Source organism: Colletes gigas, unplaced genomic scaffold (genome assembly GCF_013123115.1).
Source record: "Colletes gigas isolate AHSC1104 unplaced genomic scaffold, ASM1312311v1 Colletes_gigas_Sc00014, whole genome shotgun sequence".
Taxonomy (NCBI): domain Eukaryota; kingdom Metazoa; phylum Arthropoda; class Insecta; order Hymenoptera; family Colletidae; genus Colletes; species Colletes gigas.
Window position 1 is genome coordinate 3,918,657 of NW_025106643.1, and position 16,183 is coordinate 3,934,839.

The 16,183-nt window shown below is 37.5% G+C and overlaps 3 protein-coding genes across 5 annotated transcripts in view; 2 read left to right on the plus strand and 1 right to left on the minus strand.

Moving 5' to 3' along the window:
• Positions 1–464: 464 nt before the first annotated feature.
• Positions 465–4,876, minus strand: LOC122399560 (dynamin-binding protein-like). Of its 2 annotated transcripts, XM_043400325.1 has the most exons (10): positions 4,728–4,857; positions 4,582–4,631; positions 4,454–4,486; positions 4,259–4,377; positions 2,741–4,177; positions 2,512–2,661; positions 1,780–2,400; positions 1,513–1,695; positions 835–1,434; positions 465–755 (listed from the first exon to the last, which is right to left on the minus strand). In XM_043400325.1, the coding sequence occupies exons 2-10, from the start codon at positions 4,598–4,600 to the stop codon at positions 561–563; spliced, it is 3,357 nt and encodes a 1,118-aa protein (XP_043256260.1). In that variant the 5' UTR covers positions 4,601–4,631; positions 4,728–4,857; the 3' UTR covers positions 465–560. The 2 variants fall into 2 exon arrangements, with proteins under 2 accessions (XP_043256260.1, XP_043256259.1); XM_043400324.1 differs by having other exon boundaries at positions 4,454–4,631; positions 4,728–4,876.
• Positions 4,877–5,444: 568 nt separating this feature from the next.
• On the plus strand, positions 5,445–7,023 carry LOC122399663 (putative GTP-binding protein 6). The gene is made up of 2 exons (XM_043400503.1): positions 5,445–6,517; positions 6,595–7,023. Exons 1-2 carry the CDS (start codon positions 5,483–5,485, stop codon positions 7,021–7,023), a joined length of 1,464 nt encoding a protein of 487 aa, XP_043256438.1. The 5' UTR covers positions 5,445–5,482.
• Positions 7,024–11,873: 4,850 nt separating this feature from the next.
• Positions 11,874–16,183, plus strand: part of LOC122399682 (plexin-A4) — an 817,700-nt gene continuing 813,390 nt past the window's right edge. Inside the window, exons 1-2 of one of the 2 annotated variants that reach the window (XM_043400546.1) lie at positions 11,874–12,152; positions 13,386–14,289. The gene's annotated coding sequence lies outside the window, so the exon portion shown is untranslated. Of the gene's footprint in view, positions 12,153–13,237; positions 14,290–16,183 lie in introns of those variants that run through there. The other variant, XM_043400548.1, reaches the window with a different exon arrangement.

Sequence of the window (16,183 nt, forward strand, 5' to 3'; positions counted from 1 at the left end):
ATAAATATCAATTAAAAAAATACTGTTGAAATTGTAGCGAGGTATTATTTATTAAATTAATTAATAAATAACACACGTTCAAATAGTAACAATATATTTAAATTATAACAAAATTACAAGTACATTCACATTGAAACATACTAATATTATCACAGAAGTAATACATTTCCTTAGCAGACGAAGTTGTAATATATACTTTTTGCCTTTGTGTATGTGTATGTACAAATAAATTATTCGGACATACATTTAAGTCTAAAACATATAAGCAAGAATCATTGTACAATAATATGTTTCTAAAAAATTACAGTTGACAAAACATCTTTACTCTTAATTGTAAAAATATACTTACTAATATTCGATACTAATAAACATTTGGAATATTGATTAAACAAATTTATTACAATATAAAATTGTATGAATTAAGGTATCAACGTTAGTAATATAATTGATTAAGGTACCAATATTATCGACGTAACAGATTAAGGCAATAATGTGAATACTTAAGATAATAGACGAAGATATCGATGTATTAATAAGCGAAGACATTAATGTTTTTGATTTTACTGCTTTGCCACAGGCGGTTCGCGTAAATAGTTCTTAGGTACATATCCTTTATTACCATAACGATCTTCCATGAGCCACCATTCGTCGTTTCCCTTTTCATCGTGCGGTCTAACCAGTCTTAAAGCTTGTCCTTTAACAATAGACAATGTTCCAAGAATATTTTCCAAAAAATCATATTCCGCATAATAAAACTAAAAAAAAGATTGCAATTTTAAACTATGAAGTATCTTTTGACAATAACTTTATAATACATAATATATTGTTATATACTTCATAATTCAGATTTTGATATTGTTGAACTCTAGGAATTTGTTCGACGTTGCCATAGCAGTGGATCTCCTTTTTTACTTTTTCACTGATATCGAGATCAAGTAACTCTTGCAAATGCAATTGAGCTACACTCCCCTGCTCTTTCACAGGAGAATCCATGCAAATTAAATCAGGCATTGATGTATTAGACAATTTATTTGTAGCGCTAATTTCATCAGATGATGTACTTTGCGGTTGTTGTTGCAAATGTAACATTTTAGCCGGCAAAAATCCTTGGGTAACTCCATTATCTACAAACCACCTACTCGTATCACCCATAGGATCTTGTTTCTTTATTACCGCAACTAAGGTTCCACGTACTGCACCCATATCCAAAGATGTGGTGCTTACTATATTGTCTGTAACAATGTATAACTTGTCACTAGAATATTTGTTTCTCAATTTCATTCTTTGCCGTTCACTTTGCGGACATGCGGGTTCTGCTTCTTCTATTCTTGGGTTTGACCCGGCAAACGCAAACCGTGTTATCTGATTCCACAATAAGCTGTGATTAACTAAAAATGATTCTAAAATATCTTGAGACGACAGTTGAGTCGAAGCCTAAAAGTAAAGAGGAAAGTTAGTTATTTTCCTATTAACACGTTCGCTACCACTATCAAAGTGTGTTATGTAGAATACCTCACAAAAGGTTAGATAACGCTTGGTAATCTTTCCGCATAAAAGTTTCCGAGCTTGTGCAAAAGCACCAATACAATTAACTAATACTTCAGTTGCTGCATTAATCAGAATTGGCAATTCTTCTAACAATTGCTGCGTTAATGCTTCGTAATTACTTTTTGTTGTTGTCAATTCATCCTGTGCCTATATTAATTGTATGCAAACAATTAGAACGTTTTAGAATTTACTTAGCATTAAGAGAAAAGTAGTTTAATATAATATAATTACAATTCTTGATTCTTTATATTTCTCACTCTTAGAAATGGCTGCATCATAGTCGAGTAATTTGTCATGTCTTTTCGTTATTAACATTGCAGGTCCTTCTAACAACATTGCCAAAAAATTTATTGGTGCACTGACTCTATTCTTCAAACACGCTTTTAATTCTTGAATGAATTGCGACCAAATTGTGGATCGTATCTCCCTAAGTTTGTTTGCTTCAATATTTGGTGTTCCTTGATAGTACTTAATCAAGAAATCTGCTATTACTTCTCCAGAAATAGCTTCGTCGCTTAAATACATAAGACATTGTTCTACATCTTTAGCTAATTGTAAAGTACATTTCTCTATAGATCTAAACTGTTTTTCGAGTTCTTCAAATTCTGAATCAACCGCAACATTCGTTAATCCTAAACTTGCAGACAATCGTGTGCTTAATCTTGTAGACATTTTAGCAACAGAATGCATATTAAGTTTAGACATTTTACTCATTAATGTGTTATCATTGCCCAAATACTTCGTCACCAAATCTTTCCGACGTTTATACTCATTTATGTGACTTGCAACTGCTGTCATAGTCTTCCATGCTTCCTCGACTACAGGTTTATCAGGATGGTTGTCTTCGGTACACTAAAAAACAGCTATATGATTTCAAAAAAGATCATAGTGTACACACATATTCACACGCGCGCAAGTTGATACATTACAATACCATAAAATATACATACACGTAATACTGACCTTTACCAATTCATATAAAATAAGAGGATATTTCAATATTCTTTGTACTGGTTTTATAAGAATGGAGCTCATATCGAAACAAGCTACTTGATACCTTAATGTTTCAATACCTTTGTTGAATACTGTCATTATTTCTTCATTATTTTCATACTGAAATCATAAAATGTAAGAATATATATAGAATGTATAGGACACACATTTTATATAAATCACGTATATAAAATATAACCTTCTTCAACAAAACCAATGCAGCTTCATGATTGCTGCAATATTTAACATAGACATTTTTTAATTTTTCAGACATGTTTATAAAACAGGGCCCAATTGTTTGTAATTCTTCGTCGTGTCCTTTCATTGCTTTTAATATCATATCTAGCAATTCGTCAGCAACTTGAATAACATCAAAGATATTACCAAATAGGGTAACCACATCTATTCCCAGAGATTCAAGTGAACTTGGATTATACAAATTAAATGTTTCGTATGTTAAGTTTAAGTCACGGACATATTCCTTTTCTGTAAGAACTAATTCTGATATGACATTTTGCCTTTGATCTGCCTTTTTTTGTTTAACATCTATATTATTACTTCCGGCAACATCAATTTGTTGATTAATGTTTTCTAAAGTTTCTTTATTGTCCGCTGTATCTTTTTGTAATGGGATTCTACCAGGTGCTGGCACGGGCGGCGCGGGTCTGTGCGGTTCTGAACGTCTTTTTGACTTTTGTTCTTCTGTTCTCACAGAACTCGCTTCGTTGTGTCGTATTACAACAAAATCTTCGAGTACGTTTTGCGCAACATCGAATAATTCTGCATCTAAGGAACTTAGGTATCCTCTTGGACATAAACCAATTTTACCAGACTGATCTTTGACATTGACCCAGTCAGAATTTGCCATATTGATCACTGTAACTATATCACCTTCGATAACACTCATATCTCCATCCATTTGAGCTTTAAATGTGTGCTCCACTTTTACTTGAGCTCCAGGCATTAATTCATTGTATTCCGTAGTACTTGCATCTTGGTTAACAAAACTTTGTTCACCATTATTTTCGATGCAGTCTACTATAATGTTAACATACGATATAGGAAAAATGCCTTTATGGTTATCTATCATACCCTCTATCCATTCTGAATCTATATGTTTAATGAGATGTATTACTTCCTCTGCTCCGAAACTAAGTTCGTTCGGAAACTGAGCACTAAATGGGTATAAAGTTATGGCATATGGTTTTACATCCAATGTATTGAAATTGCTATTCTTTGTAGTGTCTTCTATCGGAGCTGATACAGTTACTTTATATTCAGGAAATAGATCAAAATAATTTGGTGCAGGTTCTTCAATAGAAGATTGTATAATTGTTTCATCAATATTTTTGTATATCATTTCATTGTAAGTTGTTGGTGTAGGAAAGGAATTTATGTCTTCCACAGGGGTGGTATGATCTGCTTGATCATCTGTATCACTTATATAAGTTACAAATCCTTCTGGAAATATTCCTTCCTTATTATCTTCTGTCAAACCACGACACCAACCGTCATTAAGAATTTCTGTGACAGTAACTATTTCCCCTTCAGCTAAATTAAGTTCACCTTCAAGTTGTGCTTTTAAACTAGTTTTTATTCTAGCCCTTTTTCTGACAGCTTTTTTCTCTAAAGTTTTCTAAACCAATAAAAGATTTATTATCTCTGATTTCAAATAGATTCTTTTAGTTTCAGAATAAACAGCGTTTACAAAGCATACCTTTAATAATTTAGAATCAAGTTGCCATGTATGTGTCAAAGGAAAAATACCCTTTAGGGAATCTATTTGTCCAAAATACCATCCGGATCCAATATCTCGAACTCCAATAATAATTTCACCTAGTTTTACGATATACAGTTTAAAACAAACTCTTTACTTTAAATTAGGTATTTTGTAAACATTGAAACAAATTACCTTGCTTAAAAGATAAATCTCCATCCTGCTGCCCTGGAAAAGCAGCAATTGAAACAAACAAAGTTTCCGAATCATGCAGTTTCGGTATATCTACTTTATGTAAATGACTTGAAGGGAATTTTCCTGACCTGCCACGAGATTCTCCATAACACCAGTGTTTATCTATGACACTATGTACCTGTTTCAATTTTACAATGATTATAGACATAATTTCGTATTTATTTTTCATAGGGTTATATGAAAATGTTTACATAGCATATACGTGTAAAATTACCACAAAGTATTCCCCTTTTTGTAAACTTAATTCTCCATCGACAGTTGTGAAAAAGTCGGACAAAACTTTCGTTAATATTCCTGGTTCCATTTTTATAAACAATTAAATTAAATTTGACGTTTGATCTTTGACAGTTGCAATTCGCAGTTCTAAAGACTGGTTCACTAATGCCTTGTCAGTTTTCTGATAAGCTGAATTAGTCACGTGGTAGGAATCTGTACGGATTTACGAAATCGTGTCGATCTGGAAATTGGCGTGCGTGAATAAATGTATTATAAAATACAGAATATATGAAACTGTTTAAAATAAGATTTCAAGAACGATTAGGATTATTTTGTAATACTTCTCGTAGTGTTATTATTCTTATAATTAATTCTATTTCTGAAGTTTATATAACTACTTGCTTCTTGTTTACAAATGAATTTATACAATTACGACACAACGTCGAGAAAAATTTACAATTGTTGTATAGCGAATATTGACTATTACAATACAAAGTAATTTTTTAATATAGTATTCAATGCTTTAATTTAATACATCATACAAGTGCAATGTATTTTTTAAGGTTATGGACGTATACAATTCGAGAAATTAATACTTTCGTATGAGTAATATTTTATTTATACCGTAATTTATAGAAAAATATTATAACATAGTTACAATATTGATAATTTAAAATTATTCCTTTTAAAGATTAAACTCAAATTATTACTTGATTTATAATTGTAAGGTTATGACATCATATAAATTATTCAATGATGCAGTGCCTAAAGAAACTCTTTTGTGTTATACAAATTAAGTCTCAATATTATAATGCAGTGAAACCAATATACAGAAAGAAAGAATGTACAGTATTAAATTTTGACTTTCGATTTAAACACGACTCTAATATAGAATTAAAAGGCTACGAAGAAAGTGAAGAGGAAAAGGATATTTATTCACAATTGTCTGAAGATTATTTAGGGTCAGCTGCGCTTGGGCATAGAGTATTCGTTTTACAGCCTTATATAAAATGGGGCGTTAATAAGAAAAGAGAAACTACACCAGAATTACAATTGAACGAAGCAGTAGCACTTATTAACACTTTACCAAGATGGTCTGTAGTTGATGCTAAAATTGTACCCTTATTAACTTTGGAAAAGAAAAAGTTAGTTGGTAAAGGTTCTCTTGAGACTTTGAAAAAGGATATTAGAAACTGTGCAAATGTTACAGCAATATTTGTTAGCACAAATTTATTGAAGTTTGTACAAATTCTTGAGTTACAAAAAGCTTTTAATTTGCCAATTTATGATCGTTACTCTATAGTTATTCATATTTTTCGTGAACATGCAAAGACTACAGAAGCAAAATTACAAGTAGCCTTAGCTGAAATTCCATATATAAGAAAGAAAATGATTGATTTATCTAATTGTCACGGCGGGCGAATAAATTTAGATGAAAAAAGAAAGAAATTGCTTGAAAGTAGGGAAAAGAAATTACGAAATACACTTAAGAAGTTAAGCGAACACAGGAAAATGATAAAAAGTCAAAGACGTAGTTATGGTTTCCCAAGTATTGCTGTAGTTGGTTATACAAATGCTGGGAAAACATCGCTGATAAAAGCATTAACGGGAGATGCGTCGTTGAAACCTGAAAATAAATTATTTGCTACCTTAGACACAACAGTTCATCAAGGATTTCTCCCCAATAAGTTAAAAGTACTGTACGTCGATACTATTGGGTTCATTCAGGATGTGCCAGAAACTTTAATAGAACCATTTATAGTAACGTTAGAAGATGCTATAAATGCAGTATGTTAATTATATTGTTTATTATTTATTTTAAAACATTTGAAGAATTCCCTGCTAATTTGTTTAATTCTTTGTAGGATATTATAATTCATGTCTATGACATGAGTCATCCTGATGTGAAAGCACAAATTCAACATGTTAAACAAACAATACAACCAATGCTAGATGAAAGTAAGTTAGTAATTAATGTTGCTAATAAATGTGATATTGCTAGGAAGGATACGGATGAAAAAGAGGACATACCAGAGGATACATTTCCTGTCTCTGCTGTTAAATTGACAGGCATTGATCTGTTACGATTGAAAATAGAGAATGAAATTTTGAGTGCTGCCAATTTAATATCAAAACGTATTAGAGTACAAGTCGGTGGTACAGTCGCCACATGGTTGTACAAGGAAACAACAGTTACAAATGCAGAACCTGACTCAGAGGATCCACAATACTTAATCATGGATGTAATTATGTCAGAGTCTGCATTTTACAAATTGAAGCGATTATGCAAATAATGAAATATTTGTTTTAGCCTATAATTTATTCATAATTGTGTTAATTGTAATATTTTTTCTATAGAATTTTTTAAATATGGCGATTAAATGCAACATTAGAAACCTTTATTACCATTGAATTTATATAGTTTTTTGATCAATTGGAAAATGTTAACAAGTTACGCAAATATTTATCAGTTTCAAAATCTTCGATATTGATCCCTGCTTCTCAAGAGGCTTTTCTTTTTACAAGTGGCCCTGTACACGTGTCTCACACGTGTTTCCTTGCAGTCGACACTTCCACATACCAGATGTAGAATGCACGATTTGAAATTTCAGCAAAAGTATTCGTTATATATTCGTTATATAAAAAAACAAAAAAAAAAATAAAAACAAGGTTAATGTCTGTTCAGTTCGTATTTAAAAAAAGGGAACGTGTATTCTTGTTTTGTTTACTATCGGCACTATGCGATTGTAAACATGTGAGAATAAAATTGGCCCAGAGGTTATTCAAATTATTTCTAAATGAAAATTTTGGGACATTTTTACGCAAGTGTTTGTGCATTGAAATCAATGCAGTGCATTTTAGCATAATTCGGTCTCTGACGTGACGCGTGAGCCGCGGAGGATGCGATTTCACATTATCAGGAGAGTAAAATTCCAGCATAGTGGATGGTACGTTGGAAAAGAGAGACGCGAAAATCCGACAAAGGGTAAACGAGATAAGGAAGTTTATTACACTCGGTTCGGTTTGCCTAAACAGTTTGATATACGAGCCTCGATAGTTATAACAGAACGGGGCCAATTACGTGGCCAGCTGTTAAACTAACCTCTAGAATTTAATGAACAATCGATCTCCCAGTTTCCGGATGTTCTTTACCGAGTAAAAATTCGCAGTTAGATTTCAAAGGTCGCGTTTATTAAGAGCGGAGTTTATTTGTCTTATCTCTCTCGGTGAGTGCAAGAACGATCATCCACCGCAAGAAACTTCGCAGCGAGGGTGCCGGCGACGTGATGTATAATTCATAGACCCGGTGGTTCATGCATATATAGATATATAAAGCGTCTTGAGGAATTAATCGCGGCGTTGTGTAGAAGAGTTTCGACGTGGCGTCCTTCGGTGAGGAATTAATGAAGGATTGATATCGCGATTATGGCTCCCCCTGTGGGAAGGGTCCGGGCGTGCCAAGAGCCGATCGACAACGAGCAAACGGGCCACGATAATTAATTACGAGCGTGACGTCGCTTTAACGTCGTTAATTTTCATTATCTCGATTGGAATTCGCTTGTAGCGCACCGTGTACCGCTTTCGGGCTTGCTAATTTCGCGCCTCGTCTCGGGGCCTCTCCGCGGAAAAGGCATTAATAATTCCGGCTGTCCTTGCAAAATTTGTCACCCACCAGTCGCGGCCAAGCCAGCGTTAGGTAATGGTAATGTTGGACACGCACACGAGACGCTCCGCTATGCTTTCACGGATGCAAGGATCCCGGCAATGCACTTTGCATGTTGTCTGGATTATTAAAGCGAACCAAGTGAAACCTAATTATCGCGGTGCCACTCCTGGCACTGGCCCTAACCGAACGACTAATTTCCACCGCTTTCCTACTGTTTACCGAGACAACAAAGCAACAACTTTACATTCCCGGCGCTCCCAACCTGTGGGACGACTCTAATCTCTGTAATCTTCGCGCGTCTATGTATTAGATGCATGATTGTCTGTCGACAAGTCGCACTTTTTGCTTGCATTGCATTTGCACATTGGGGATAGCAGCCAAGTGTTTTTTTTTTTACTATAGTTGTATATTTCAGAAAATATGAAGTGTGTAAATTAAGTAATGAGTCCCAAATGTTGACAGATCGAATGCTACGTTGCCAGTCTCGTTACTTAATTTACACACCTCGTATATTGTATTTGTTATAGTTAGACGTGGTATGGTCATTAGAATTTTATGGAGAAGAGTTAGTGGTTGAAAATGTCTGTCATTTCAAGGTTACAAATACGTAACGAATTAATTTTAAACGTGCTGCTTGACAACAGGTTGAAGATTAAATAAGTATCTGTTGCCAAAAATAGCGATACGCGTGTGTGATCTTGAATGACTTCGCCTGTATAGAGTATAAACGTTTTGTTTTAAAGAAAACTGGAAGTTGATCTTGAAACGTGTACCGATTCGTAGCTTGCATAGATACCGTTAATTTTCACACTTTTTATAGATCTCGTGAGGTTTACTTCTGACGTGTTACCTGGCGAATAACGATCGTGTTTCTTTCGTTTCAACGTGCCGTTCTCGCCCGTTAGCGCTGTGCGTTTATCTGATGCTTTCAACTACAAAGCTGCAGCTTAACCGGGAACTGTAACCCAACAATTATACGAACGATTGACTAACGAATGCCGATCACCACCGAGTGATTCGTATAATGTAATGATTGGCCGTCGCGTTGATTTGGTTGCTGTTACAGATTCAATTACGGTTCGCACGGCTTGATATTTTACGTCCCGATTGGACCTCCCAAAATCGACGGGATCGAACTTTGATCTCCGGCTGTCGGTGGTATCGGAATCGAGTTAAACGTGGCTATAAGCACAAAATCGAAAACTACGTCTATCGTTTATCGCAATTGTCACAACTCCGTAGGATATCATTTTAAACAGATATCGCTTATTTGTGCAACTCTTCTGATCGATCGTTCAGTAAAATTGTCTCGTTTGTAAAATATTTTTTTGCGTAAGAATGTCATGTGCAGTGACTAATTTCATAGATCTAGGAGGACAAAATGAAAATATTAATGGGAGATTCTAGAAGCCAAAATAAGACGAAAATCAGGGATACTAATTTGTTGTTTGAGGCTTCCTTAAAAAGTTATAGAAACATTTCCGGCCACACAGTATATTTTCGGTAAAAAATTTTTTTCACAAAAGTACGTAGGATTTCGCGGGTATGTGTATTCACAAAAAATGATTGTAATTGGCCCCCGTAACCAAAAATAATTTTTCCAGAATGATTCGAAATATTTTAATTTCACCGAAAAATTTGTCTACCTATTCGAATTTTTTTCTCGAAAGTGCGTAGGATTTCTGGGGTAGGTGTAATGATAAAAAATGGTTGTAATTGACCCCTGCATCCGAAAATAATTTTTTTGTAACGGTTTGAAATTTGTTTTTTCGTCGAAAAATTTGGGCCCTACATCGTCATCATCATCACCATAATAATAATAATAATTATTATTAAAATCCGTAAATATGTATAAAAAAAACAGATAGTGACAAAAAATTCACGATTATTATTATTATTATAAAAAAACCATAAATAAGTATAAAAAACAAATAGCGACCAAAAATTCATGAACATGTTTCTTAAGAAATTTGTCCATCTGGATCGTTTAAATTGCCCACGGTGTGTCGTAAAAAATAACAGGAGAAATAAACGGTAATAAGTTTGCAACGTTATGTTCACATTAAATCGTTAAGTTCTACTGTAAAGTAATTAATTATGCATATCATGCGAGCCCGGTTCGGCGAAGTATACGTTTCACTCGTCGACAGTATATTCTAAGGATCAGACTTCCTGGTTTAATTGCGTCGTTGATAGTCGTTGAACGGTCTCCCGCGACGAGAAATCAACGCTAAGGTGGGTCCTTTACGTGACGTGACCGATGTCCGTGGGACGGATACGAGCCGGTCGAGGAGCAAAGCCGGTAACATCAAAGAGACGCAGAAAAATTTGAACGGCCAATACCGGCATAGGAGAGTCTCATACTCGCGAATACCTTTGTTGGCTCCCACAAAGACTCGTGGAGCCGATTTACGCAGCAAATAGATATAATAACTATTTACAATCGCGTTTATTTATTAACAAATAAATGTGTTAACAGTAATTGTAACAATGGTTCGTAAGGGCTCTTGCAAATCTAGTTCTTTGTAACTGTAACTGATCCTTTGTAACTTGTAAGTGTTCTCTGTTCCGTTGTCAAAAGAGGTACATTCGCCAGATGACCAAATGAAGTAATTTAAGTAATATTGAAAATACATGACGCGTCCTATAATATAAAATGTTTGGAATTCCAAACAACCTTCGTCAAACGATCAACACGATTCCCTTTCCACGTGTACCACCTCTCTCTCTCTCTGTAGTTCAGTTTCGTTCCACGTTTTTGTCACATCTTTCACTCGTGAGGATCTTGGTAGAAAAAATATGTATTTACATATATGGACGTTTTCTTTGTTTTATTCTTTTTATTATTACGGACATGCAGATTTACACGTGTATCAATTAGCTCTAGTATTTCTTAAGATAGCATGACATTTAGAAGAATAAAGCTTAAAATATTATCGGTCATTTGTTTCACGGGTTGCGAAGAACCGACAAGTGGAAACAGACAAACGTAGACCATTAGAGTATTTCGTTCGTTTACCCAGTCACAACACGACTCAACGGGGCGATAGCTAGACCCGTACGTACACGAATCAGAGCCCTTGCTTTGCGAATACTTTTCATCCGTCATTATCGAATACCTTTGGTTTTACATACCTGTAACTCTTTAATTAAAGAATTCGTAAATATTTTTAGTAATATTACGGAATTGCTATAAAATTTAGATATTCGTTTTATAGGGTTACATATCGATCAAATTTTAACAATTGATCTTTATCGTACGGAAATATACTTCTTTTCGCATCGGTATCAACGACCTTAACGATAATGAATAAAATACGGGTGTTTTTTTCGGTATTTGTTGCGAAGCGTAACATTTATTAACGAACGCGAAATGTATTCACCGGTTTGACGCCCATGTAAATGGTTGGACGGTCCTGGCAAGAGGCTCCAGCATTGGCTGTTTCGCGGGCGTGGGAGCTCCGCAGGGGTTCAGTTAGTCTGCACGGGTAATAGAACTGCGCTGGGGGTGGGCGTAAGAACGAGGAACGGTTAGTACATCCTCGCGAAGGGTAGGAGCAATAGCCGGTTGGCGCAAGTGCGGCGGGGATATCGTGGCCTGGCGGAGCCCAGTCGAGTCCCGTGAGTCCGGGCAAGCACAGCTATTAAGGTGGTACGTGGTGGTGGTGTAGGCGTCGTCCGGGACTGAGATTTCGAGCCGCCATCGAAAAGCTTCTCAGTGTCTGTGCGTCTACGAGTATTCGTCAGTTTCGCGTGGTACGCATCGAATCGGCCCACACCGTGCTCCATTTCATTGTCCAAAATAACTAAACAGCTCCTTATCCTCTTGTGCCGCGTGTTATGAGAGTGTGTATGTGTGTATGATAGAGAGAAAGAGAAAGAGGGGGGAAAGAGAGAGAGAGAGAGAGAGAGAGTGAAGATAGAAGGATGGAAAGAGTAAACGTAGAGAGATTCAGGCGAATGAAAACTAAAGAATAGGGAGAGTGGAAGAGAAAGAGAGAAAGTATAGTCGATGCGTGCTACTATAGCCGAAAGAGCGGCTGCTCGACCGAACCCGGCGAGGAGGAGGCGAGAGCTGTCACTTCGATCGCCATTTTAGCGCCGAGGCGGTGAAGAACCACCGGGTATGCACCCGGCAGTGGCGACGAACCGGAGCGCCCTGACACGACGGACGGTGGTGCTGTTTATGGGCTGTGGCTCCTTCGGTGACTTTTCTCCGCGAGTGTATATCTCGTCGCGTCTTGGCCATCGAAGAGACAGCCACGCGAAAGAAAATAAAACGGCGAAGGAAATAGTGGTAAGCGCGCGTCGATCAGAGTATGTCCAGTGTGTTTTGTGTCGCAAGAGCTATGTTTTCTATGTGTCCGTCTCTGTCTCTTTCCCGACTTTTCGTTCGAAGTGCATCGTGTGTCGTATCGCGGCGGTTTGTTGTTCGTACGTCCGAGTGTATCGTTTTTTCACTCACCTGTTAAGAATACGAGTAAAACGGAATGTTTTGCCAGCAGTGAATTTGTCTTCGACAGTGGAATTTTGAATCGGTCTGACGGTATCTCGTTTCAGGCAAATCGGAGAATCTCGTGCGCGGAGTGACAGTCGAGTGTCGAACGTATGCGCGTGGTTAACTCGAAATCGCGAGGTCGGAGGAAAGGGAGCTCGCTAGAGTGAGAGACGGGGCACAGATGCGTGAACGGTAACGGAGAATGAGACGGTGCGAAGAAGCGAGCGAAGAAAATAGGGGGAAAGAGAAAGGAACGGACGGTCGTAAAGGAAAGAAAGAGGAGAAATGAGTGTCTGCGTGTGTGCGTGAAAGAGTGAAAGGGGTTAGAGAAAGAGATAAACGAAGAACGGCGCCATACTGGCTCTCCGTAGTTTCGTGGCACGTTAGGCAATCCCTCTGTCTCTCCTTCCAACCTCTCGATTCAGTTTACAACTCGTCGATCGTCGGTGGTGTATCGTGGAAGCCTCTGATCGATCGTAAATGGTTTTTAGGTACGTACAACGATAGGCCGACCTCGTGCCGGAACTCAGCAGACATCTCTCCCTTCCGGATCGACGAGCCTGTTTCCACTTCGTAACGGCAAAAAGAAGGATCAGTCATAAGTACCACGACGGCGGTTAGAACCACTTCGCTAGCCGCGCTAACGCAAACCCGTGGAAGACGCGTACCAAGTATATACGGAGGAATCGAACAGGCGTGTACGATGATTCTGCGCGTCTGAGAGCACCGAGGACGCGAGAGGGAGCGAGATAGCTAGATGGATAGATAGGTAGATAGGTAGATAGAGATAGATAGGACAGATAGAACAACGCGCGGAAAGGGTTACGCGTACTGTCGCGTTATTCGCAGTGTGCAAAGGATAGAGTGACAACCGGCGTTCCGTGATCGAGAGTGGGGGTAAACGTATCCTATCGCGGGAGGGTCACGAACGATGTTATCGTTCTTCGTCGCACGTTTCTTCGACCCCTGATGACCAGTGCTCGCTCTCAGTGTAACGGATTAACAGACTCTCACGAGTGTCTATCGATTAAACCGTTGAGAGAAGAGCGAAGAAAGAGGTAAATCTCGCTAAGAGGAACGAGACGAGGGAAATAAGGAGGAGACGAGCGAGAGCGAAATAATAAAGAGAAAGAAGATCCAGGAAAAGGAAGAGTGGTGAAGGATAGAGAATTAGCGGCAACTGTGAGTGGACCGTGGTGCGTGGCGAGAGAGTGCGTGTGCTCTGAACGGAGCACGTTGCGAACGAGTATCATCGAGGACGGGGGGTCCAAAACGACATTGGGGGGGCGTGTGAGACTTATTTTGCCCCCCCTACCCCCTGGCCCCGTCGTCCAAAATTGTGACTTCATCGTTGTCAAGCCAATTTCTCCTCGGCGTTGCAACGTTGCCGGTTAGGTGAGTCACATTCCATTAATTCTTTTCTTTTCCCGCGTATTCGTGCCCTTCGGGCTACTTCTCTTTGCCTTATCAATCGCGAATCGTTATACAGGGTGTAGGGAGCAGGGAGTGATTCTACGTAAAAAAATTCAATCGAAAATATAGAATAAACTTTTTTCATATCTCTTTTTGAAAATTTGTCGAGTACGCGTGTACTTGATTTAGCTTCAGTGATTATCTACAGTGATTAAAACAATAAATTATTATAGCGTTTGAACAATTAAAATTGCACAACAATACATTAGAAATCGTTCGATGCAATTTAATAAGGAGATCACAGTTATGTTTGCAACAACGTGGACATCACTTCCAACAGTTCATAATTTAGACGAATTCTGGAAATCTGTTCATCGATCCATAGACAACGTTTACGAATAAGAATAGAGGTGACAAATTCTCAAACTTATTTTTTTCAAAAATAAAGAGTCCTATATGAAAAAATTTTATTCCACATTTTCGATTCAATTTTTCACGTACACATCCTGTATTTACATGATTCTTATAATGAACCTCAGACGTGATTCGTCAGTTGACCATTTCTATCTCCCTTGGAGCCAGTGAAGTGTGAAAGACATTTAAAAAACGATAGGTGAGATACTGGCGACGATTTGTATAAAAGACAATGACTTTTTTTCTCATTCGTTGTCCTTTTCTTCGATCGTCGACTACGGCCGTCGGCAAAGGATAAAGGCGACCTCAGTTTCTCGCAGTCGATCCCGTTAATTACGTCGCCGCTTTTCGTTGCAAACTATTTTTGTTTCTTTCTTCCGCGACTTATCGTTGATACTTTCCCGTGATTATGGATAGTGACGCGTGTGCACGACCATGCACATACCATATATATAGGTATCGTTGTTACGGGAAAATTCTATGTTACGCTTAACCGCGCATGGTTCAGCACTGTATTACGATTTTATGGATCATGAACACATATCATTACTTACGGTGACCATCCCGATACGCACCGTGCGAGAATTACCCGTGTAATTTAATGTTTGCAACGTCTTTGAAAGTACCGTGCACTGCTCGGTATTCGCGCGGTAGTTACACGATTTCCAATTATTTACATTTCTAAATATTTATGAGCCACAGTTATGGGGATTCTCGATTAGTTGCGTCGTTCCGTTTAAACGCTCCGCTGACGGTGTGTATTTTTCATGGTAAAATTTTTATTTTACACGTTTAACGGATTATGTATTACAGATTACTTTATTACTTCCACAATGGCTCACACGATTACTTCTAGAAGTTACTTCTAGACCACCTCTGGGAAAAATTTTAATGGGAGATTCTAGAGAGCAAAATAAGACGAAAATCAAGAATACCATTTTGTTGATTGAGGCTTCGTTAAAAAGTTATTAACGTTTAAAGTTCCGCATGTGGAGTACGCAGATTGCCGTTTTACAGACGCAACTTCAAACGTTAATAACTTTTTAACGAAGCCTCAATCAACAAAATGGTATTCTTGATTTTCGTCTTATTTTGCTCTCTAGAATCTCCCATTAAAATTTCTTCTGTTCATTTCGTACATAGTAACGTAGATCGCGTACTACCTCCTCGATTTACAGTTATTCTTACCAGTTTTTCTGCGATTATCGTCGAAAGAAAATCTAGCTCGGAGCATGGCTACGCGGGAATTCATTTCTGGTTAACGGTGCAATTACTTTCGAATCGAATGACGACAAATAGCAGGCACTGTTTGCGCGACCGCGCTCGTCAGATTATATATTTAGCGAATACCGCGCCCCGGCGTATATTTCTTTTTTTTCCCCCCCCCCCCGTTCCCGAATATAATTGATTGACAGTGTGCAACGCTGAAATTCAATTACTGTTGATACAACGCTCGAATCTC

Coding starts and splice junctions, on each gene's coding strand:
- LOC122399663 (XM_043400503.1), top strand. CDS start 5,483: ATGATGCAGTGCCTAAAGAAACTCTTTTGTGTTATACAAATTAAGTCT. Junction 6,518..6,594: donor TAGAAGATGCTATAAATGCA/GTATGTTAATTA, acceptor AATTCTTTGTAG/GATATTATAATTCATGTCTA.
- LOC122399560 (XM_043400324.1), bottom strand. CDS start 4,817: ATGGAACCAGGAATATTAACGAAAGTTTTGTCCGACTTTTTCACAACT. Junction 2,662..2,740: donor CATTGGTTTTGTTGAAGAAG/GTTATATTTTAT, acceptor TTATGATTTCAG/TATGAAAATAATGAAGAAAT. Junction 1,696..1,779: donor AATATAAAGAATCAAGAATT/GTAATTATATTA, acceptor CAATTAATATAG/GCACAGGATGAATTGACAAC.